This window comes from Bombina bombina, chromosome 8 (assembly GCF_027579735.1).
Source record: "Bombina bombina isolate aBomBom1 chromosome 8, aBomBom1.pri, whole genome shotgun sequence".
Classification (NCBI taxonomy): domain Eukaryota; kingdom Metazoa; phylum Chordata; class Amphibia; order Anura; family Bombinatoridae; genus Bombina; species Bombina bombina.
Window position 1 is genome coordinate 120065811 of NC_069506.1, and position 25844 is coordinate 120091654.

General features: G+C 39.9%; 1 protein-coding gene across 6 annotated transcripts in view; it reads left to right on the forward strand.

Moving 5' to 3' along the window:
- Positions 1 to 25844, forward strand: part of MIB2 (MIB E3 ubiquitin protein ligase 2) — a 451988-nt gene that overhangs the window by 367261 nt on the left and 58883 nt on the right. For all 6 annotated transcript variants that reach the window (XM_053690538.1, XM_053690540.1, XM_053690543.1 and 3 more), the window contains 4 exons: positions 82 to 215; positions 10027 to 10175; positions 13556 to 13712; positions 16948 to 17102. In XM_053690538.1, the coding sequence (XP_053546513.1) occupies positions 82 to 215; positions 10027 to 10175; positions 13556 to 13712; positions 16948 to 17102 (595 nt within the window). The remainder of the gene's footprint in view (positions 1 to 81; positions 216 to 10026; positions 10176 to 13555; positions 13713 to 16947; positions 17103 to 25844) is intronic.

Consider the following 25844-nt stretch of genomic DNA (forward strand, 5'->3'; position numbering starts at 1 on the left):
TTGAGATTCTTTGATATAAAAATAACTAGCAGCTTTATAAATAAAGATGGAGATAAATGCATTTCTGTGTTCCATTGGCAGGTACTCTGGTTTCCATTTTAGAAAAGATTCTTGCGCAGAAGACAGATTGTGAGACCCCCAGTTCTTTGGTCATTGAAGCAGCTCAGGGTAACACAGCACGTGTGAGAGATATGCTCCAGAAATATCCAGATAAGGTACGCGGTATCATACTTATGATTATGATTGTGCGCTTTTTATTTCTTAAAGGCGCAGTACACATTTTTTTAAAAGTTGTTTGAATCAATAAATGAAGTGATCTACGACTATTGTGGTTATTTCTAGTCTGTTCAACATGTCTGACATTGAGAAAACTAATTTTTCTATGTGTTTAGAAGCCATTGTGGAACCCCCTCTTACTTTGTGTAACTCTTGTACTGAAAGGGCCTTACAATGTAAAAAGCATATTTTAGGTAAAGAAAGTGTGCCTAAGGATGATTCTCAGTCTGAAGAGAATCAGGATATGCCATCTAATTCTCCCCAAGTGTCACAACCTTTAATGCCCACACAAGCGACGCCAAGTACCTCAAGTGCGTCTAATCTTTTACGCTGCAGGATATGGCGACTCTGGATGATTGTGACCCTATTGTGATGCCACCAGAGAAATTGTGTAAAATGGACAAATATCTAGAGGTACCTACTTACACTGATGTTTTTCCGGTTCTTAGAAGAATTTCGGAAATTATAAAGAAGGAATGGGACAGACTGGGTATACCGTTCTCTCCTCCTCCTACTTTCAAGAAAATGTATCCCATATCAGACACCATTCGGGTCTCTTGGCAGTCTGTCCCTAAGGTGGAGGGAGCTATTTCTACCCTGGCTAAGCGTACAACTATTCCTATTGAAGACAGTTGTGCTTTTAAAGACCCTATGGATAAGAAGTTAGAGGGTCTTCTAAAGAAATTATTTATTCATCAGGGTTTTCTTTTACAACCAACAGCTTGCATTGTTCCAGTTACTACTGCAGCAGCTTTTTGGTTTGATGCTCTAGAAGAGTCTCTGAAGGTTGAGACCCCTTTAGAGGACATTTTGGATAGAATTATGGCTCTCAAGCTAGCTAATTATTTTATTACAGATGCCGCCTTTCAAATTGCTAAATTGGCGGCGAAAAATGCAGGATTTGCCGTTTAAGCGCGTAGAGCGTTATGGTTAAAATCATGGTCTGCTGATGTGTCATCAAAATCTAAGCTCTTAGCTATTCCTTTCAAGGGTAAGACCCTATTCGGGCCTGAGTTGAAGGAAATCATTTCTAACATTACTGGAGGTAAAGGTCACGCCCTACCTCAGGATAAGTCTGTTAAGATGAGGGGTAAACAAAATTATTTCCGTTCCTTTCGAAATTTTAAGGGAGTACCCTCTGCTTCCTCTTCCTCTACAAAGCAGGAAGGGAATTTTGCTCAGTCCAAGTCCGTCTGGAGACCCAACCAGGCTTGGAACAAAGGTAAACAATCCAAGAAGCCCGCTGCTGCTACAAAGACAGCATGAAGGGGCGGCCCCCGATCCGGGACCGAATCTAGTAGGGGGCAGACTTTCTTTCTTTGCCCAGGCTTGGGTAAGAGATGTTCAGGACCCCTGGGCACTGGAAATCGTGACCCACGGGTGTCAGCTGGAATTCAGGGATTTTCTCCCAAGAGGGAGATTTCTTCTTTCATGATTGTCTGTAGACCAGATAAAAAGAGAGGTGTTCTTACGTTGTGTAAAAGACCTCTCTACTATGGGAGTAATTCGTCCCGTTCCAAGATTGGAACAGGGGCAGGAGTTTTACTCAAATCTTTTTGTGGTTCCCAAAAAAGAGGGAACTTTCAGACCCATTTTAGATCTCAAGTGTCTAAACAAGTTTCTCAGAGTCCCATCGTTCAAGATGGAGACTATCCGAACAATTTTACCAATGATCCAGGAGGGTCAATATATGACTACCGTGGACTTGAAGGATGCATACCTTCATTTCCCTATTCACAAAGATCATCATCAGTTCATAAGGTTTGCCTTCCTGGACAAACATTTTCAGTTCGTGGCTCTTCCCTTCGGGTTGGCCACAGCACCCAGGATCTTCACAAAGGTTCTAGGGTTCCTTCTGGCGGTTCTCAGACCGCGGGGCATAGCAGTGGCGCCTTATCTGGTCGATATTTTGATTCAGGCGTCAACTTATCATCTGACGAAATCTCATACATACACAGTGTTGTCCTTTCTAAGAACTCACAGTTGGAAGGTGAACCTAGAAAAGAGTTCACTAGTTCCACGGACAAGTGTTCCCTTCTTGGGAACTCTGATAGACTCTGTAGATATGAAAATATTTCTGACGGAGATCAGCAAATTAAAAATTCTAAATACTTGCCGAGCCCTTCAGTCCATTCCTCGGCCATCAGTGGCTCAGTGTGTGGAGGTAATTGGATTAATGGTAGCGGCAATGGACATCATTCCGTTTGCTCATTTTCATCTCAGACCACTGCAGCTGTGCATGCTCGGACAGTGGAATGGGGACTATGCAAATTTATCTCCTCAGATAAGCCTGTATTTAGACAAATTACTCCTCCCTGGAGTTTGAATTTAGTTCTTAGAGTTCTTCAAGGGGTTCTGTTTGAACCCATGCATTCCATAGATATTAAATTGTTATCTTGGAAAGTTTTGTTTTTGGTTGCTATTTCTTCTGCTCGTAGAGTTTCGGAGCTTTCAGCGTTACAATGTGATTCGCCTTATCTTATATTTCATTCTGATAAGGTGTTTCTAATAAGAATATTAATCAGGAAATTGTTGTTCCTTCCTTGTGTCCTAATCCTTCTTCTAAGAAGGAGCGTCTGTCACATAACCTGGATGTGGTCCGTGCCTTGAAGGTTTACTTGCAGGTGACTAAGGATTTCCGTCAATCATCTTCATTATTCATTGTTTATTCTGGAAAGCGTAGGGGTCAGAAAGCTACGGCTACCTCTCTTTCTTTTTGGCTGAGGAGTATCATCCGCCTGGCATATGAGACTGCTGGACAGCAGCCTCCTGAAAGAATTACGGCTCATTCTACTAGGGCTGTGGCTTCCACATGGGCTTTTAAAAACAATGCTTCTGTTGAACAGATTTGCAAGGCTGCGACTTGGTCGTCTCTTCATACTTTTTCCAAATTTTACAATTTTGATACTTTTGCTTCTTTTGAGGCTGTTTTTGGGAGAAAAGTTCTTCAAGCAGTGGTGCCTTCCGTTTAGGTCTCTGTCTTGTCCCTCCCGTTTCATCCGTGTCCTGTAGCTTTGGTATTGTATCCCACAAGTAAGGATGAAATCCGTGGACTCGTCGTATCTTGTAGAAGAAAAGTAAATTAATGCTTACCTGATAAATTAATTTCTTCTACGATACGACGAGTCCACGGCCCTCCCTGTTCTACCAAAAGTTATCCTATATAGAATATCAAATCTATATGAAATTCTATTATAAAATATCACCTATTTTTACATTCACCCAGTTCTAAAAATGTTTATTAGTTCAGAGAAACATGAATCTATGAGCCATAACATCAATAACACAAAAAAGAGGCTATTGGTTTCTGCCTGGTTATCAAAATAGAACCAATGCTGAGAGGTATTTGTCATTGCCATGACAATCAGCTGACATCATGTAGACACAGGACCACTCATTTGAAAGAGGAGGATTGATGTTTACAAATATGGGTTGTCAAGTTTGTGTATGTATTGGTGGAGGAACATACAGGGTACCTCATCCCCCTGATGTTGTTTCATATGCTTAGGGTTTTGACAGGTGATTACTGTTAACACAGTGGTCAACAGATAACCTCCTGGGCATGCCCCCTTTCAAAAAAGGGATCACTTGCTCCATTGTGGTAATTATTTTGGGGTGTTAGGGTCCCAGAGCACCATAAAAGTCACCAAGTTGACAGATAACATTTCTATGGCTACACCCCAAATTTCATAATAGGTAATCCCCTTTTTCATGTGAGGGTATTGTGTGTTGTGTTGTCTTTAGGGGATAGGGGCTCCTTTGGGGGGGGGCACCACTTTCCATACAGTAAATATATTAGGTAGGTAGTGGTTGTGTGTGCGCAGTCTAACTTGCACTTGCATATTTGTAGAAACCACTGCACGTAATCACTGATCTTCAGAGGCGTAACTAGAAACCACAAGGCCCAGGTGCAAGAATCTAAGAAGGCCCCCCCCCCCCCCACCAAAAAAAGTGAATTTGATACTTATCTTTTTTTTTTTTTTTAACATTTATTACAGAAAAAAATGTGAATCAGATTACATGTCTGAAAAAGGAGGTACCCTGTGCCCACAGTCTGTAAGATGGTCTGACCCCCCTATTACTGTATATAGTGACACTGTTTAACCCACCAGTACTGTATATAGTAAGTCAGTGACACAGTCTGTAATCTGCTGGTGAGATGGCTGGCCTGACCCTACCCGCCCCAGTACTTTATAAAGTGAACACAGTAGTCTGTGACATGGTCCAGCCCCCCCGTACTGTATAGACTGACACTGTTTACCCCCCACCCCCCATGCTGTAGTAACAAGGTCTGTAATTTGCTGGTTCCACAAACATACACACACACACACACAGATACATGCATAAATACACACACACACATAAACACTTCTATAACAAGGATGAGAAGAGGCGCACAAATGTGTGTATCAGAAAGCACAGTGTGAGGACGAACTACAGATGGTCTTTACACAGGGTACTCACAATAGTTCAAAGCACACCAGTGTGCTTGTGGATACGAGCTGTCCTGGATAGATTCCGGCGTCTGGTAGTGAGGCTGCTTGTTATATGTGAATCAAAGGCACCAATTGTATTAAAAACAACTTTTTATTGCAAGCTCTGCAAATTGAGCCTTAGCAAGGATAAAAATAACAAGCATATGATTTGGTATATAACAATTGCAACGCGTTTCTCGGCTCTCCTGGCCGTTTCATCAGGCATACTTAACACAGTTTTAAAACCGGCTTTTATTGCCGCCACTACCAGACTGAAAATGACACACCTCTAAGAAGGGTGTGTACCAACTAACCAATGTGAATGCAGGACTCCAGGGGAGTGTGCAAAACCAGATTGCAACGGATTCCAATATCCAAAAGAAATGAGGGTTCATATACTGCAAAATTTACTGATATTAAATGCTTATTTTCCTACCTATAAGCACAACCCCAGCATTCGCTATATGAGCTTGCACACTGCTCCGGTGCATCATATAAACTCTGTAACATTCCCTTTGGGATAAACAATTTTAAACACAAATCATGTATATACTCAGACAATATTATAGACTGCGCTATATTAAATATAACGTACCATACTCAATGGCCGTAAAAGTTGTAACATTAGGACACTCTACTAAAAACTTAGACTGTTTGATATCTGAACTTGAACCCTAAATGTCGGATCTAACCCGATGTAGGGATAATAATGACTTTAGATGTACCCAATATTTTATACCTTTACAAATAACTTTGATGGAGTCGTAAATACGGAACTCCTATACTGATATCCATAACATATAAGTGTATAAAAAATGTAATGAACAGGTATATAACTCTGATAACTTAAATAATTGCAGTCTAACTTTCTATATATGTGACTGATTCTAAGTTTGTGATCTGATCAGTGAACTACGTGATGGATTATTCTCATGATGTACAAATCAAGTGTGATATATGGGTAACTACTGATAAGGTGTGGGATCTATATAAATTAGTGATTACGGTTATCTAAACCTATATCTAAATATTGGGGAGTGTTATAATTTGTATTAAAATTAATACTGATAGTGATATGTGACAAGGGGATAAGAATTACTAAAATGGGATCTGTCTCTATGACATTAACAATAACATTTAAAAGTGATTTTAACAATATAAAAAGAATTTAATTTTTAACAATGGATAACAAATATATAATTGGTGATAGTGATGTTTGTAAATAATAAGTGTATTGAATATATTCATGTGACTAATATATTTTGGTATAATATCTAAAATTGGGACATATATTAGATTAGAAGGTTGCAGAGTCTATGATTCATTCAGACCATTGGGAAATAAGGAATTAAACCTATATATCCAATAGGTCTCTCTTTGACGCAACTTAGTAAACCTATTGTAACCATTAGAAGACGGAATGCTTTCAAGTGGTGTAATAGTGAATGGACAATTTTCTCCATCATGTTCATGTATATAGTGGCGAGATACACTATGTTTATTTGATTTGTTCTTGATGTTACGGAGATGTTCACTCCAGCGGGTGCGGACATTTCTTATAGTGCGCCCCAAATATTGCTGTCCACATTTGCAAGATAATATGTAGATAACATAGGATGAGCTGCATGTTAGGTAGTCTTCAATGTGAAAAATCTCACCAGTCATATGTGCTTTAATTGTTTTTGCTTGGTGTGTTATATATTTACACATGTGGCATCTTATTTTTCCACATCTATATACTCCCTTGCGACCTGCTGAATTATTTAAGTATCGGAGTTATATACCTGTTCATTACATTTTTTATACACTTATATGTTATGGATATCAGTATAGGAGTTCCGTATTTACGACTCCATCAAAGTTATTTGTAAAGGTATAAAATATCGGGTACAACTAAAGTCATTATTATCCCTACATCGGGTTAGATCCGACATTTAGGGTTCAAGTTCAGATATCAAACAGTCTTAAGTTTTTAGTAGAGTGTCCTAATGTTATAACTTTTACGGCCATTGAGTATGGTACGTTATATTTAATATAGCGCAGTCTATAATATTGTCTGAGTATATACATGATTTGTGTTTAAAATTGTTTATCCCAAAGGGAATGTTACAGAGTTTATATGATGCACCGGAGCAGTGTGCAAGCTCATATAGCGAATGCTGGGGTTGTGCTTATAGGTAGGAAAATAAGCATTTAATATCAGTAAATTTTGCAGTATATGAACCCCTCATTTCTTTTGGATATTGGAATCCGTTGCAATCTGGTTTTGCACACTCCCCTGGAGTCCTGCATTCACATTGGTTAGTTGGTACACACCCTTCTTAGAGGTGTGTCATTTTCAGTCTGGTAGTGGCGGCAATAAAAGCCGGTTTTAAAACTGTGTTAAATATGCCTGATGAAACGGCCAGGAGAGCCGAGAAACGCGTTGCAATTGTTATATACCAAATCATATGCTTGTTATTTTTATCCTTGCTAAGGCTCAATTTGCAGAGCTTGCAATAAAAAGTTGTTTTTAATACAATTGGTGCCTTTGATTCACATATAACAAGCAGCCTCACTAACAGACGCCGGAATCTATCCAGGACAGCTGCAGACCGGAGAGAGCCAGCTGGTCAGCTCTGATTACCAGCTCGTATCCACAAGCACACTGGTGTGCTTTGAACTATTGTAAGTACCCTGTGTAAAGACCATCTGTAGTTCGTCCTCACACTGTGCTTTCTGATACACACATTTATGCGCCTCTTCTCATCCTTGTTATAGAAGTGTTGTTCCTGCTGGGCAAAATATGGAGGGTGCGGCCGAAGTGCATTAACTGAAGAGTTAACCTGGAACTTGGGGCACAACAACCCGATATCGGAACGTTTACATGTTGGAGTCTAATGGACTTATCTCACGGATGCATTTAAACATCCAGCTTTAATGAGGTTCCATTTTCTATTATTACAAATAGTAGAAGTGTAAATACTTGATATTTTGTATCGATATATATTCCGATACACTTAAGTATGTATATCAAGTTAATTTTTGTATGTTTATCTGCACAACAGCGCCCTCTGGTGACTGAGGTCAATTTGTTATATGTTTTACACACATAAACACTAATGGGTAAAACAGAAACACTAACCCCTGTAGTCAGAGACACTAGTGAAGCATCATGTCACACTCACATGATATCACTGCAGGCAGTGGCAGGTCAAGGTTTTTTTATTGTAATTGCAACCTCTGCACCCCCTGTAGTTTCGCCCCTGCTGATCCTAGACTCAAGCACAATACAGACCCATATCTGGGGCTACAACTACCACAAGCCTATGCTGCCAAGTCTCTACTGAGCTTGTCTTTACTTACTTGCATCTGTTTGCTTTTACTGAGCATGCTCACAATATATAAAATTGTAGTGTTAAGGTATGAGCAACCTCGGCTTGTTGTTTTACCAAAGTCACTTGAAACCTATCTGCATGAACATTTCATAAAGATTTGTACAGCAGATTTTTATTTGAGTTTGACTAAACCTTTTCAGTGTGAAGAGATTGGATAAAAGTACCCTTTTCTCAACTGAATTTTAAACATTCACAGTTTCATCCTTTCCGGTCCCTGAGGATACTCGCAAAACTGCCTTGAAAAGTTACAAAAACCTGAAAGACAGAGTCCAACAAACTCAATCTAAAGCATGCACCTATCATTTATATGATTATATTTTTATTTTCTTTGACTTTTTTAGATCTATAGTGTTACTTTTTAAATAATTATTATCGTGATATTTAACCCCTTGAGTGCTAACGACGGCTCTGAGCTGTCGCAGAGTTTTCCACTCTGGTACTAAAAACGGCTCAGAGCCGTCACTATCACTCTCCCACCTTGAGGGAGATCTGGGGGCTCCCACCTACCCTGGCGATCAGGCCTGCATAGTGACAGGTATCGCCGGGGCTTCACGTTATGCACGGTGACGTCACGTGCAATGACGTGATATAGGAGCAGGGGGCATGCTGCTTAGAAGCCTGTATCTCAGGCATCTAAGCGGCTACAGACCCGCAAGACCCACCGTTAAAAAGGTAATCCCTTAACCTTTCCAACAGTGTAAGTCTTTGGGGGGGGGGGGGTATATTTCAAATAATAAAAAAAAAAAAACTTACAACAGCTTAGCACCCAGGTGGGAAAGTGCTTAGCACTCAATGGGTTAAACACCTTATAATTACAGGACATTTCTGTTGTGTTGCTATAGAATATCAGTCACATCTAAATTGTTTTCAAACTTTAACATCCTTTGTACTACAACTTTTTTCAGTAGCCAAACTCCACCCCACCATTTGCCTTATTTGGAGGAGCCACGCTGGGCTTTAGTCTTCATACAAGAAGACTAGCCATGCTTATAATGCTATTATAAAGCACACTGTTTTGCAACTGTAATCAGATAAAGACAATTAAGGAAAGATATGTAACAGGGTTAGCCTTAATGAGTCATCAGGGCACCGTTCGCGTTCTGAAAATGAGTAAATCCTCAAATTTCAGAGCTAAATTACATAAAAAGGTGGCAAAAAAATAATGAAATTATATTACAGAGTTGTTTTATATACAAATCTCAAGGCGTTTACTGTCCCTTTAATTCCTTGTTAGTTTTATGTGGCTTTTTGTTGTACCAGCATCTCATGTTTTGCTCCAGTTGTTAAATAATGTATATATGTTTATTCCATCCTACTGTTCTGTGTATAATGTTCATAATTGTTTTATATTTACATTTCAGTAAAAACAAATATGCAGCCAAAACATTTTGGTTCACCCACTACGTCAAAATCTTGGACAGAACAGCCTCATAATATAGTCTTGTGTGCAGTCTCTAAAGCTGTATATATCAGCAGTTCCCCCTCCCTCCTTATAACATCACATAGTGTAACCTGGCAACCATCCAATCATAGTTTTCCCTAGGAAAATACTTTGACCAGAAACAAATCTGCTTAACGTCAGGCAGTTACTCTTGTCAAAGATTTTGTCATCGTATTCAAGGTTCTAGTGCTAATACAGTGATCACCATCAAAATGCTGAACAAATGACTACATCAGTGCTGGCAATAGATCTTTCCGGCTGATATTTGACAGAACCCAATGCAGGTTTAAAAATACGTGTAGGATTGTTGGGTGTGCGAAAGAAAGCTTCACTTTCCAGGCTAAAGCAGAGGCCCATGTGTGAGTCATAGTTTATTTCTTAGTTGTAATAAATACAGCCCATCAAGGCCTCTCTGTTTGTGATGTAACTCACCATCACCTCTTTTTTTCCGTGGTAGGTGGATATAAAGAATCAGGGCAGGACGGCTCTACAGGTGGCGTCTCACTTGGGATACCTTGAGGTGATAAAAATTCTTCTACAGGCCAATGCAAACATTAACCTGCAGGATGACGAAGGGGACTCTGCTTTACATTATGCTGCTTATGGGTAGGAGAAAAATAATGTGCTGTAAATGAAAAGATCAACACAATCTTCAAACACTTTTAGTTACCAGTTATTCCATTAAAGGGATACCAAACCCATTTTTTTTTCTTTAGCGGTTCAGAACCTAAAATGGACCTGCACCTAAGCTTTACATTCCTGCTTTTTAAATAAAGATAGCAAGAGAACAAAGGCAATTTGATAATAAGAGTAAATTAGAAAGTTGCTTAAAATTGCCTGCACTATCTGAATCATGAGAGAAAAAAAATAGGTTTAGTATCCCTTTAAACTCAAAATTGATTTCCTCATAAAATATTTATTTAATTATTCATTGGGAAAAAAAATAAAAAATGTTTTGTTCTATTGGAATAGATCCTGAAACCTAACCATGGTCACAAGTGGTGTTGTCTGTGTATGAGCTCAGACATGCTGTATTGTCAGATCACTCCGTTTCCCTTACAAATATATTCTACAATAATTATTTTAGCCTATATTCAGTGTCCAGATAATGTCATCAGTTTGTTGGTTGAAATGTCATCAGTTTGTTGGTTGAAATGTATACTTAACTCAATAGGGCTTAGCACTCACACTTTTGACATGCATTAAGTTTAAAGGAATATAAAATTATTTTATTATATATGCGTAATCTATAGCCGCAATTAAATAGTGCATTACAGAAGGTCTACATACAAATAAATCTTTTTAAAACATTTAAACTGACATTTTTTAGCAATAAATATACAGATACACACACTCTCTAGTAAGTGTTTCCCTCTTGGCTATTAGCTTTTAACCTCTAACTTTATATGTACACACACAAGCTTTTAAAAAAGTTTCCTATCTTATCTCCTCTGCTAAGGCTTGTAAGAGACAATTATAAATAAGAAACTTTAGTAATGATACAATGGGGCCCCATGTATCAAGCGGCTTGTGGACAACTTCTCAACTTGAGAAGTTGTCCGCACGCCTTCAGTGCCTACGGGCAGTGAAAATGTTTGTCCGCTGTCCAGTATGCATAATTACATACTCCGATGAGTGTGTAATGGCTGCCCCTTCTTTTGCGCAGCCAATCACGCGAGAGAAGGATCTGCCAAACACCCCAAGCGAGCTAGTGGCAAAGAGTGTAAAAAGCGGCAGTCTAATGACCACTGCTTCTTACGTTGCGGGAATCTCTATTGAAGAGTTGAGAAGCCTTTTGGATTTTTAAATCAGAGACCCTTCAACCTAAGGGCCTCAATCGGGATTTGGACTGATCAGTATTTATGTAATATTCAGGATTCTATGTAACAAGGCATGGATGAACTACTTAGAAAATTGGTATAATGATTTTTGTATAATATATCAGTGTTGGTGACTGTCATTATATTTGCCACCAGTAAAAGGTGCTAGAGTAGTATAGTTGAGGTGGTTGTATACACCTGCTGGGTATTAGTAGTGGTACAAGTGTGACTATTATGTATTCACATGACTAAAGGGTGACTCATGAAACATTGTGGTTGTTTCCTTTGTCAATAAATTGTGTGTGTGGAGGGGGGGGGTTACTTGTGCTGCTGTTCGTTGTTACTTTTTTATACTAATGATACAAGCCTGTTCATGAAACGTTTGTCATTAGTACAATATAGGTAAAGATATATGCAAGTAAGCAATGTTTATGGCTCAGTGAAGGTAGTAGCATCCCTTTCATTATAGAGCAATGTAACAAGAGTCTTATTTTAAATTTGAATATCAGAATTAAGAAATAACGGCCCTCCTCTTTTGGGCTTTTTCAGTTGCCTAGGCGATTGCTGATATTTATCTAAACCCGGGCCACGATTGGATTCTTTCTCTTGCCAAGAGATGTCAAGAGGATTAACTTTAAAATGCTAAAGACATGCATGATCAGCAGAATTCCCCACCAATAGTCTTTTTTTAATAGACTGATAATCATAGTTGAACATTCTTAAAGGGATATTCCGGTTAAAATTTAAATGCCCATAGATGAATTACATCTGTCAATAGAAACATATTTACAACATACATGTACTGGTAGAAATGCTTCTAGTAAAAGTTATCACTGTTTTAGTGGTTTTATCTGCACGTGCATGTGAAGCATAGCTAGATATTCTCAGTGCACCACCATTTTCAATACTGCAGCTGCTCAGAGCGCCAGTGAGGCTTGTATTATGTTCTCTGGGGTCCACTTTGTTCAGAAATAGCAGACATGCATGGCTTTGCAATTAGTTTTTAGCAATTAGAAGGCCACTAATTGCAGCTGTGCACCACACCTCTGAAATTCACAGCAATGAAGGTGTTAATTAGTTAGCCGGTAATAGTATTTTAATACAGGGATTACCCTCCAACCTGACACATCCCACTTCCCTGATCCCTCCCACACCCATACTCCTGACCACCATCTTAAGAACTGGTAGTCTGCCAGTATGAAGTTTTTTTTTGTTTGTTGTTTTTTAAATAAATTAATTGTATTTATTTTTCTGCAGTGTACCTCCATTATCCCTCTCAAACCGCTTTCTAACCCTCCCCTTTCTAATGGTGTCCACCACCTTAGGTACTGGCAACTTTCTGCCAATATCTTATTTATAGGGGTTTCTCTATTTATAATATATTTATATTTTTTATGTTTTTCCATATTGTAGAGGTCTCCCTCCCCATGATCATTATGTAGGGCCCCCTCCCCCACCCTGATTCAGCTTTTTTTCTGTAGCATAGCATTCCCTCCCTTTCCCTTCCAATCTAATTTTTCAGTAGGTAGGGTGCTGCCCCTCCCACTCATTCACCGCGGTGCTGCCCACCCGCCTCCCACAATCCCTCCCGACCTCCCACCGGCACAAACGGATGTTCTTTACAGACAGTGACATTGTCTGTAATGATCAGGCATCTGCCTTCATATGGAACTGGAGCACTGATCTGCCTGCAGCTCAGGGATGTCATGTTGGGTTAAGGGGTTAAGGCTTTTCTATAGGTACTAAATCTGTAACCATAATCACTTATTGCAGTGTTTTAGGAATGTTTTTAGTATTTATTGTTCTAGTATTTATTAAAATAGGGAACCAGCCATGTTTAGTAGTAGCAAGGAAGGAATGTTTTATTTTGCAGAGTTGTTTGAAGGCCTTTCCCAGGAAAGCTGACCAGTGATTGTTTTTTAATACTTTTATGAACCATTCCAGTCTGTTAGATATTGCCATAAAAATGTATTCTTAATCACATGATCCTGTGGCATTAGGCATAAAACACACAAAAAATAGTTCAATATATGCTGACCACTGCAGCATATATTGTACAATAGCTTATTTTTATTTTAAATAATGAAAAAGTCTGGATTTTGGAATTATGAATATGGTCATGGCTGTTTGATTAGATGAATTCAAAACTAATGTCACTTTCTACAGAAACCAGGCTGTGGTGGTCCGTTTATTGCTGGTGAAAGGCGCTAATGGAGAGCTGCTGAACAACGCACGGTGCACTGCTCTTTATATTGCCGTTAATAAAGGATTCACAGAGGTGGCGCAAGCGCTCTGCATTTCCAACTGTGCCATTAATATGCAGGTGAGCTGGAGAAATAAAGGGAACAGTCCTGCTAAGGACAAAGCCCTTTAGCTATAGCATGCTTATTATTCTTTATGTAGTTCAAAGTTACAGATTTAACTGCTGTTTTCTAATTATTCTTGCATGCAGATGTTTTACGTTGCTTTAACAAGATCTGGTCTTTCAGCTACAATACATAATCTCATATTGGAATTTAGAATTCTTTTTTTTCTCAAGCACTTTTAGCTAATTCTCATTATGAGTCACTTTAATTTACTGTTAGCTGTGTAAAGATACATTTCTATTGACTATATGGGAACATAACCCTTTAAAAATAATCTTTCATGTACATTAAAAGCAGATATTTCCTAAAATAAATGTAAAAGGGCAGAAATGAAACAAGTTGTTTACATTGAAATTTACAGCAAATGCAGGTTTGTTCACTATTGATACTGCAGTTTTATTGCTCATTGGCTGATAGGGACAACTCCCACAGCTATATATGTGTGATAGTTTAAAGCTTCCACAAGCACAATACCAAATAGTGAGCTTACTTAGGACTGCAATATCCATTACGAACAAAACAAAAAATACAGTTTTTAATAGTTTTCAATGCAAATTGCATTTCATGTACTATTAAATGTTCATACAATGTAACATTTTGTATTTTGACCTTTTCTTAATATTGTAGTTAATAAATAAAAGCTGCATTATTATTTACAAACAGGAGAACAAAGTAATTTAGAGCAAGTAATGCAGATCTGATATCAGTTCTAGTATCTCTTCACATTATAAGTCTCTCTATGCGCCTGATATGCCAAAAACATACAAGGCTAAATTCTGCACAACCCGCTATCCTATTATATAAAAGGCCAAGTGTGTTTGTCCGAAGCTGTCATGCGCAGTAGAGAAAGCACGAGGACAAACACACCTGGCCTTTGAGTCCTGCTCCCTAGCTGATCTGCGGCAGAAGTGGGCGTGAACGGGGCGTGGTCGGTGTGAATGACCGTGAAGGGGGCGTGACCAAGCGTGAAGGGGGCGTTTCCGGGCACGAGAGCGAGCAGAGGAGAGGGGAGAGAGAGAGAGAGGAGGGGGAAGAGAGAGCTCAAAAGAGAGGGGGAGAGAGCGCAAAAGAGAGGGGGAGAGAGAGCGCAAAAGAGATGGGGGAGAGAGAGAGCTCAAAAGAGAGGGGAATAGAGAGCGCAAAAGAGATGGGGGAGAGAGAGCGAGCAAAAGAGAGGGGGAGAGAGCGCGAAGAGAGGGGGGAGAGAGAGAGCGGAAAAGAGAGGGGGATAGAGAGAGAGCGCAAAAGAGAGGGGGATAGAGAGAGAGAGAGCAAAAGAGAGGGGGGAGAAAGCGTGAAGAGAGGGGGGAGAAAGCGTGAAGAGAGGGGGGAGAGAGAGCGCAAAAGAGAGGGGGGAGAGAGCACAAAAGAGGGGGGAGAGAGCGCAAAAGAGAGGGGGAGAGAGAGAGCAAAAGAGGGGGGAGAGAGAGCAAAAGAGAGGGGGGAGAGAGCGCAAAAGAGAGGGGGAGAGAGAGCGCAAAAGAGAGGGAAGAGAGAGAGCGCAAAAGAAAGGGGGAGAGAGAGAGCACCAAAGAGAGAGGGAGAGAGAAAGAGGGGGGGAGAGAGAGAGTAGAGAGAGAGGCGAGGGGGGGAGAGAGAGAGCTCAAAAGAGAAGGGGAGAGAGAGCGCAAAAGAGATGGGGGAGAGAGAGCGCTCAAAATAGAAGGGGAGAGAGAGCGCAAAAGAAATGGAGAGAGAGAACAAGGGGTGGGACCGCTGTACTGCAAAAAATGACCCGTGTGAACGGGCTTTAGGACTAGTTGGTAATAAAAGAGCATTTGCATAGCAGAGTCCTGTTTAGGGTTGCCACCTCATGTTTTCCTTGACACTTATGAGTTACACATTCTGCAGGGTGTGCAGGGAGGAACATGAATAGTGCTGTCCAGGGTCACTATCCGTGTGCTGTCCAACAGCACAATGCATGTTTCCCTCTGCACACCCTGCAGTGTGTGTAACTCATAAGTGTCCAGGAAAACATGGCCCGAGATGGCAACCCTAGTCCTGTTGCTATTAGTAGCGGTGGGTTAGAAGTCACATTCAAAACACTCAAAAGTTTAGTCACTCAAGCACTATGGAGGCTACCAAATAGCAGCGACCGTTACTTTCTATGGGAGGTACTAGATCATAACATCTGCAGTATCCTATGACTGATTATGTTTTAATGCTCCCTTTACATCGGAGTCTTTCTATACAAGAGGGACTTGGAGCACCTGCATTTTCTATAGTGAATTTAGAATACCGTCCTTTATATTTGTCAGCTCCAAGTACCTCAAACCACCGCTAATGTCACTGAGAACAGCGGTGGCACATCTGTCAAATCATAACTCAGGCATCCTAAGCTCAGGAAGAAACCTTCTGTAAGTCCTTGCTTGATCTTCAGTACATGTCTCATTATCACCAGCCAATAAAAAAACTCCCTAGATGTTCTGATTGTCAGACAATATGTCACTTTTTTAAATGCAGAAAACAAGGTGCTATGTGCATGATCTTGCTTTGGTGACAAAAGATTTTTGCACGTGTGACATTAGATCGAGATCTTCACTGTCATAAGTATAGTTGGACCTAGATAGAAAAATAATGATTTAGATGCAGTAAGTAAATGTGCCTATAGATATGAAGCATTCATACACATGTATTTGATGTAAGCGGCTGTACATAAAAATGTTTTTATACCATGTGATACAAAATATTAATAGGTTTAGAAATTTATAATATTTTGACTCTTTGATCATTTTTTGTGAGGTATCCTTAAAGGGACATGAAACCCAACATTTTTCTTTCATGATTCGGGTAGAGAATACAATTTTAAACAACTTTACAATTTACTTCTATTATTTAATTTGCTTCCTTCTCTTGTTATCCTTTGATGAAAAGGTTTATCTAAGCAAGGTCAGGAGCATCAGAGAACCTAGGTTCTAGCTGTTGATTGGTGGTTGCATATATATATATATATATATATCGACTGTGATTGGCTCACCCATGTGTTCAGTTAGGAACCATTAGTGCATTGCTGCTCCTTCAACAAATAATTCCAAGAGAATGAAACAGATTAGATAATAGAAGTAAATTATAAAGTTGTTTAAAATTGTATTCTTTATCTGAATAATGAAAGAAAAATGTTGGTTTTCATGTCCCTTTAAGCTGAATGAATTTATTTATCAAGGGGATATAACCAGATTTGTGTATTCCTAGGATTCTATTGGTGACACACCTCTACACTATGCTGTCACGGCAGACTTCAAAAGCATCATCGAGATCCTCACTGAAATCCCAAACATCGATTTTAGTGTACAGAATAACCAAGGCTTTAACCTGCTGCACCACTCTGCTCTGAAAGGGAACATCCTGTAAGTTAAACCAGGTCTCTTATAATTTGATCCACATAAACAAGAACAGAATTCACTAAATGTATTTAAAAATAAAAGAGAGGGTTTTGTTTCCTAATAGCTTATTAGGTTTCCATTGTTAGACCATATATAACTGCTGAGTATACAGTTAGATTTATTGGTAGCTGACTTTGCTATGTGTACATAGAAAGCAGGTTTCTGTAAATGTAAGGGATATTAAACCCAATATTTTATTCCCTATAAAATGTTGCATATTTGTAATGTATTTTCATTATTTGTTTCATTTATTTTCTATAACTGTGTTTGTGATGGGGGGGGGGGGGGGTTCTGCTGGCCCCAGACAAGTTTGAGAGGATCCTGATAGATCAAGAAACTTAACCCTACAACATTCCACAAAATAATAGTTTTATTAGAGTAGGAGCTTATCTATATGTGTTCTTGACTGTACACTGCAAAGGAAATATGCTAGCAAGGGGTTTCCATAAGAACTGCAGTCGTCTGGCTACTAGATGCTCTGGGCTATAAAAATGACCCCCATCTAAGGACTTAAAAGAGACAAGCGACCCCTCTTTTTGGATGACATTCAATCACATTTCCAGGTGACCATGGCAACATGGATCACTTTATAGGACAATATGCATATGGAACAAAGTTATGAGTGGAAGCTGTTTTCACATCCCGCATAATACATAGAAGGATGTAAGAGCCCTTTTTAGAAAGAGGTGACCTGGCACTGAGTGATTATCATTACATTGACAGATACCTCACAACCATGGTGCTGTTTTAGGAGACTGGCATCCCCTGCCATCAGACTACTAGCTTCATTCTGCCTTGTTGTTTGTGTCAGGACGGCTTAGCATCATGTTTCACTGAGCAAATACAGATTTGCAGGTATTCAAATACATGGGAGAATGGGATATATGTAAACATACGGATTATTTTGTGAACATGTATAAATAAATACATGGTCAAAATTCAGAGAAACAGGCAGACAAACATCCAGGAGACAAAATGGTAGTCAAAGTAACACAAGCGGAATTTCAAGAGAAATGTGTGACAATTGAGATAGCATCATAAAAACTGCAATGTTGTGATGCGATACAAACCGTCTCAATAAAAAATACATTGAAGTCACCTACAATTGTGAGAAGAAGACACGTGTCATTTGTGTAGCACAGTGTGTCAGTTTCATCATGTGGATTTTGTGTTTGTAGCTGTGTCTTTGTGATGTGTTTAAGATACTTTCGGCTAGATTTAGAGTTCTGCGGCCAAAGGGGTGCGTTAGCTACGCGTGTTTTTTCCCCCCCCGCACCTTTTAAATACCGCTGGTATTTAGAGTTCACAGAATGGCTGCGTTAGGCTCCAAAAAGTGAGCGTACAGGCATATTTACCGCCACTGCAACTCTAAATACCAGCGGTGCTTACGGATGCGGCCAGTTTCAAAAATGTGCTCGTGCACAATTCCGCCATAGGAAACAATGGGGCCGTTTGAGCTGAAAAAAAAACCTAACACCTGCAAAAAAGCAGCGTTCAGCTCCTAACGCAGCCCCATTGTTTCCTATGGGGAAACACTTCCTAAGTCTGCACCTAACACAGTAACATGTACCCCGAGTCTAAACACCCCTAACCTTACACTTATTAACCCCTAATCTGCCGCCCCCGCTATCGCTGACACTTGCATTACACAATTAACCCCTAATCTGCCGGTCCGGACACCGCCGCAACCTACGTTATCCCTATGAACCCCTAATCTGCTGCCCCTAACCCCCGCCTACCCCTATATTATATTTATTACCCCCTAATCTGCCCCCCCCCCCTAACGTCGCCGCTACCTTACCTACAATTATTAACCCCTAATCTGCCGACCGGACCTCACCGCTACTATAATAAAGTTATGAACCCCTAATCTGCTGCCCCTAACACCGCCGACACCTACATAATATTTATTAACCCCTAATCTGCCCCCCCCCCCAACTTCGCCGCTACCTTACCTACAATTATTAACCCCTAATCTGCCGACCGGACCTCACCGCTACTCTAATAAATGTATTAACCCCTAAAGCTAAGTCTAACCCTAACACCCCCCTAAATTAAATATAATTTTTATCTAACAAAATAAAATAAATCTTATTAAATAAATTATTCCTATTTAAAGCTAAATACTTACCTGTAAAATAAACTCTAATATAGCTACAATATAAATAATAATTATATTGTAGATATTTTAGGATTAATATTTATTTTACAGGCAACTTTGTATTTATTTTAACCAGGTACAATAGCTATTAAATAAAGTACAAAAAATAAAAAAAGATCTAAGTTACAAAAAATAAAAAAATAATTTACAAACATTATAAAAATATTACAACAATTTTAAGCTAATTACACCTACTCTAAACCCCCCAAAATAAAAAAATGCCCTACCCTATTCTAAAATAAAAATTGAAAAGCTCTTTTACCTTACCAGCCCTTAAAAGGGCCTTTTGCGGGGCATGCCCCAAAGAATTCTGCTCTTTTGCCTGTAAAAAAAACATACAATACCCCCCCCCCCCAACATTACAACCCACCACCCACATACCCCTAATCTAACCCAAAACCCCCTTAAACACTAAGCCCCTGAAGATCTCCCTACCTTGTCTTCACCACGCCAGGTATCACTGATCCGTCCAGAAGAGGCTCCGAAGTCTTCATCCTATCCGGGCAATGTCTTCATCCAAGCGGGGGCTGAAGAGGTCCATCATCGGCTGAAATCTTCATCCAAGCGGGGGCTGAAGAGGCCCATCATCGGCTGAAGTCTTCATCCAAGCGGGGGCTGAAGAGGTCCATCATCCGGCTGAAGTCTTCTATCAAGCGGCATCTTCAATCTTCTTTCTTCCGGCTCCATCTTCATCCCGCTGACGCGGAACATCCATCCTGGCCGACGAACTCCCGATGAATGACGGTTCCTTTAAGGGACGTCATCCAAGATGGCGTCCTTCGAATTCCGATTGGCTGATAGGATTCTATCAGCCAATCGGAATTAAGGTAGGAAAATTCTGATTGGCTGATGGAATCAGCCAATCAGATTCAAGTTCAATCCGATTGGCTGATTGGATCAGCCAATCAGATTGAGCTTGCATTCTATTGGCCGGATGATGGACCTCTTCAGCCCCCGCTTGGATGAAGACTTCAGCCGATGATGGACCTCTTCAGCCCCGCTTGGATGAAGACTTCAGCCGATGATGGACCTCTTCAGCCCCCGCTTGGATGAAGACCTCAGCCGATGATGGACCTCTTCAGCCCCCGCTTGGATGAAGACATCGCCCGGATAGGATGAAGACTTCGGAGCCTCTTCTGGACGGATCGGTGCGTGGTGAAGACAAGGTAGGGAGATCTTCAGGGGCTTAGTGTTAGGTTTATTTAAGGGGGTTTTGGGTTAGATTAGGGGTATGTGGGTGGTGGGTTGTAATGTTGGGAGGGGGGTATTGTATTTTTTTTTTTACAGACAAAAGAGCAGAATTCTTTGGGGCATGCCCCGCAAAAGGCCCTTTTAAGGGCTGGTAAGGTAAAAGAGCTTTTCAATTTTTATTTTAGAATAGGGTAGGGCATTTTTTTATTTTGGGGGGCTTTGTTATTTTATTAGGGGGCTTAGAGTAGGTGTAATTAGCTTAAAATTGTTGTAATATTTTTATAATGTTTGTAATTATTTTTTTATTTTTTGTAACTTAGTTCTTTTTTTATTTTTTGTACTTTAGTTAGTGTATTTATTTGTATTTATTTGTAGGTATTTGTATTTAATTTATTTATTGATAGTGTAGTGTTAGGTTTAATTGTAACTTAGGTTAGGATTTATTTTACAGGTAATTTTGTAATTATTTTAACTAGGTAGCTATTAAATAGTTATTAACTATTTAATATCTATTGTACCTGGTTAAAATAAATACAAAGTTGCCTGTAAAATAAATATTAATCCTAAAATAGCTACAATATAATTATTATTTATATTGTAGCTATATTAGGGTTTATTTTACAGGTAAGTATTTAGCTTTAAATAGGAATAATTTATTTAATAAGATTTATTTTATTTCGTTAGATAAAAATTATATTTAACTTAGGGGGGTGTTAGGGTTAGGGTTAGACTTAGCTTTAGGGGTTAATACATTTATTAGAGTAGCGGTGAGGTCCGGTCGGCAGATTAGGGGTTAATAATTGTAGGTAAGGTAGCGGCGACGTTGGGGGGGCAGATTAGGGGTTAATAAATATTATGTAGGTGTTAGAGGCAGCAGATTAGGGGTTCATAACTTTATTATAGTAGCGGTGAGGTCCGGTCGGCAGATTAGGGGTTAATAATTGTAGGTAAGGTGGCGGCAACGTTGGGGGGGGGCAGATTAAGGGTTAATAAATATGTAGGGGTCGGCGGTGTTAGGGGCAGCAGATTAGGGGTACATAGGGATAATGTAGGTTGCGGTGGTGTGCGGTCGGCAGATTAGGGGTTAAAAAAATTGAGTGGCGGCGATGGGGGGGGACCTTGGTTTAGAGGTAGATAGGTAGTTTATGGGTGTTAGTGTACTTTAGAGCACAGTAGTTAAGAGCTTTATGAACCGGCGTTAGCCCAGAAAGCTCTTAACTCCTGGCTTTTCTCTGCGGTTGGAGTTTTGTCGTTAGATTTCTAACGCTCACTTCAGCCAAGACTCTAAATACCGGCGTTAGAAAGATCCCATTGAAAAGATAGGATACGCAAATGGCGTAAGGGGATCTGCGGTATGGAAAAGTCGCGGCTGGAAAGTGAGCGTTAGACCCTTTCCTGACTGACTCTAAATACCTGCGGGCGGCCAAAACCAGCGTTAGGACCCCCTAACGCTGGTTTTGACGGCTAACGCAGAACTCTAAATCTAAGCATTACTTAGTGTGTCACTGGCCACACATCTTTCACAATGTGTCTGTATATTTTTCTTTAAACATGGGGGAATAGTTATGTGTGTATAAATACACACACACCAACATTAACATATAGTGGAAAACCTTCCAAGGTAATTTTTTTTCCAAATGTGGTTCAAAAGTTGGACACCCCTAATCTAAAAAGAATATTAATAGTAGTAATAGTATTTTTTTGTAAAGCACCAACAAAATCTGTAGCTGTGAATGTCATATCTGTAATCCCAGCATTATGTCACTGAACATATATTTGCTGCATTAATGTTCTAGAAAATACTGCGTCCCCTGCTGCTATAGTGTCAGGGAGAATGAGTTGTGTTGACTCCTTGGATCCTAGAGAATACTGCAATGTATTTCATCTATTCACTCTCTAGCATTCAAGAGGTTAAGATAATCCTAATAAACCAAACCCTAATCTTAACCCTAACTCTACAACCCAAACCTATCACCTCCATGTATCTGTGGTGATCTTCATGCATGCATAATAATAGCAACAGTGGTTATTCTCCTAGTGGCATTGCAGTGACAAGATGTCCGCAAAGGTATTTTTGTTATGATATTGTACCTTCATGAGCAGGGCCTTCAAATCCACTCTTTTCAGTCTACATAGTCATTTGTTCATTTTATTTATTGTGCTTTTGTATAGAGCTACAGAATTTATTGGAATATTACACATAATAAAAAAAATAATTTCACAGAAGAAATTCTTTATTTCAGTCATTTAAAGTAAAAACGTTGTTTTAGGCGGCCAATACATAATGCTCTAAAGCCTGTGGTGATAGTGACCATCACATCTGGTTAGTGGCATAAAAAAGTTAAATCGTATTTATCTTTCCACAGCCTGTAATTTAAGAATCGTGGTGAACACTCAGCTATAAATGGTAACATTGATGTCCCCACAGGCTTTTAGCCTTGAGGAAACGATCCAACCACTTACATTTTTAAAATAATGTGGTAGGGTTGTTATATAACACTTGCAGTTGTTTTTTACTCTTGATTGGTACAAATGAAAATGTTTAAATACACAGTACATTTTTTTTTACTATACTTTTAAACAATATAAAAATATTTATTAAAATATATATTAGAGGGGGGACTTCCGGACAGCTGCCATGATTGATGACAGCATTAAATGCTGCTCCTGTTTTCCAGACTTATCTTTATAATATCATCTATTTATGCTGCCATCTAAGCCTGTGGTATATAGAATCTGAATTAGATGAAGCTGCTCTTTTGTTTCATACCAAGATTTTTGAGATTGCTGCCAGCCCAGTATCCTGGATCTTACTTAGGGCTGCGGCCTCTTCTAAACCCCCCCCCCCCAGCTGAGCACCTGCGGGTCTCACTCATGGCATAGTGCCACTAGTGAGCTAAAAGTACATTAGCATTTATCACAGATTCCTTCTATTACTATATGCTCAAATCACCTATGGAGATGATGGACTTGATTTTAACGGCGATCAGGGTCCTGCTCGATTCTTACCAGGTTTCATCTGCTTAAAACCTTGCGGGCCGCATTACAATCCTCCATATGGGATGTCGATCTTAACCTTACAGAGGTGTACTATTGAGGTGGCAGCACTCCGGGGCACCACCAGCAACTACCACTTACCTCAGGAAGTGTTGACGATGGCTTGGAGGCTGCCTGCGAGTTCCAGAGTGAGACAGGAGGGCCTTTACAGTTTGCCTCTAACAGTAGCAGATGGAAGAAAGTGCCTGTGACCTGCCCTCGGATTCCCATGAGGTAGCTCCTGAGGTGAAGGTCAGGGTCTGTGGAGCGGGAAAGCCTCACTGACCACCACATCAGGAAGTATAGTGAATACTTCCCACCAACGGCCTCCTGCATTACTCACCTACTTATTGATCCATTGGAGCCCCATCAGAGCGCATAAATTGCACTTAGACTGTGATAATCAGCTGGAGGGATGTAGCACCCACATAGTGTCTCCATCGGCAAGGACTCCAATCGTTGTCACAGGATTTCTTTGCTTTGTTTTGCGACCTAGGATTGCCCACAAAGAGATTCTGCATATTGCCATTGTCAAAGCATTATGCCCTTGGGGCCCTAACTAGAGTTTTGAGGGATATTAAAAATGCCGCAATGCATTGCTTAACTAATTTTTGGACCATATTACAGAGCCACTGTCAAACACTGTATATGTATAGTTTGGTTAGCTTTAAAATTAGAACCATAGTGGGGTAGGCTTGTGTGATCATTACACTGTGTAGTTGTATTCCAGTGATGTTTACATTTAGAAATTACAGTATACAGGGAGTGCAGAATTATTAGGCAAATGAGTATTTTGACCACATCATCCTCTTTATGCATGTTGTCTTACTCCAAGCTGTATAGGCTCGAAAGCCTACTACCAATTAAGCATATTAGGTGATGTGCATCTCTGTAATGAGAAGGGGTGTGGTCTAATGACATCAACACCCTATATCAGGTGTGCATAATTATTAGGCAACTTCCTTTCCTTTGGCAAAATGGGTCAAAAGAAGGACTTGACAGGCTCAGAAAAGTCAAAAATAGTGAGATATCTTGCAGAGGGATGCAGCACTCTTAAAATTGCAAAGCTTCTGAAGCGTGATCATCGAACAATCAAGCGTTTCATTCAAAATAGTCAACAGGGTCGCAAGAAGCGTGTGGAAAAACCAAGGCGCAAAATAACTGCCCATGAACTGAGAAAAGTCAAGCGTGCAGCTGCCAAGATGCCACTTGCCACCAGTTTGGCCATATTTCAGAGCTGCAACATCACTGGAGTGCCCAAAAGCACATGGTGTGCAATACTCAGAGACATGGCCAAGGTAAGAAAGGCTGAAAGACGACCACCACTGAACAAGACACACAAGCTGAAACGTCAAGACTGGGCCAAGAAATATCTCAAGACTGATTTTTCTAAGGTTTTATGGACTGATGAAATGAGAGTGAGTCTTGATGGGCCAGATGGATGATCCCGTGGCTGGATTGGTAAAGGGCAGAGAGCTCCAGTCCGACTCAGACGCCAGCAAGGTGGAGGTGGAGTACTGGTTTGGGCTGGTATCATCAAAGATGAGCTTGTGGGGCCTTTTCGGGTTGAGGATGGAGTCAAGCTCAACTCCCAGTCCTACTGCCAGTTTCTGGAAGACACCTTCTTCAAGCAGTGGTACAGGAAGAAGTCTGCATCCTTCAAGAAAAACATGATTTTCATGCAGGACAATGCTCCATCACACGCGTCCAAGTACTCCACAGCGTGGCTGGCAAGAAATGGTATACAAGAAGAAAATCTAATGACATGGCCTCCTTGTTCACCTGATCTGAACCCCATTGAGAACCTGTGGTCCATCATCAAATGTGAGATTTACAAGGAGGGAAAACAGTACACCTCTCTGAACAGTGTCTGGGAGGCTGTGGTTGCTGCTGCAAGCAATGTTGATGGTGAACAGATCAAAACACTGACAGAATCCATGGATGGCAGGCTTTTGAGTGTCCTTGCAAAGAAAGGTGGCTATATTGGTCACTGATTTGTTTTTGTTTTGTTTTTGAATGTCAGAAATGTATATTTGTGAATGTTGAGATGTTATATTGGTTTCACTGGTAAAAATAAATAATTGAAATGGGTATATATTTGTTTTTTGTTAAGTTGCCTAATAATTATGCACAGTAATAGTCACCTGCACACACAGATATCCCCCTAAAATAGCTATAACTAAAAACAAACTAAAAACTACTTCCAAAACTATTCAGCTTTGATATTAATTAGTTTTTTGGGTTCATTGAGAACATGGTTGTTGTTCAATAATAAAATTAATCCTCAAAAATACAACTTGCCTAATAATTCTGCACTC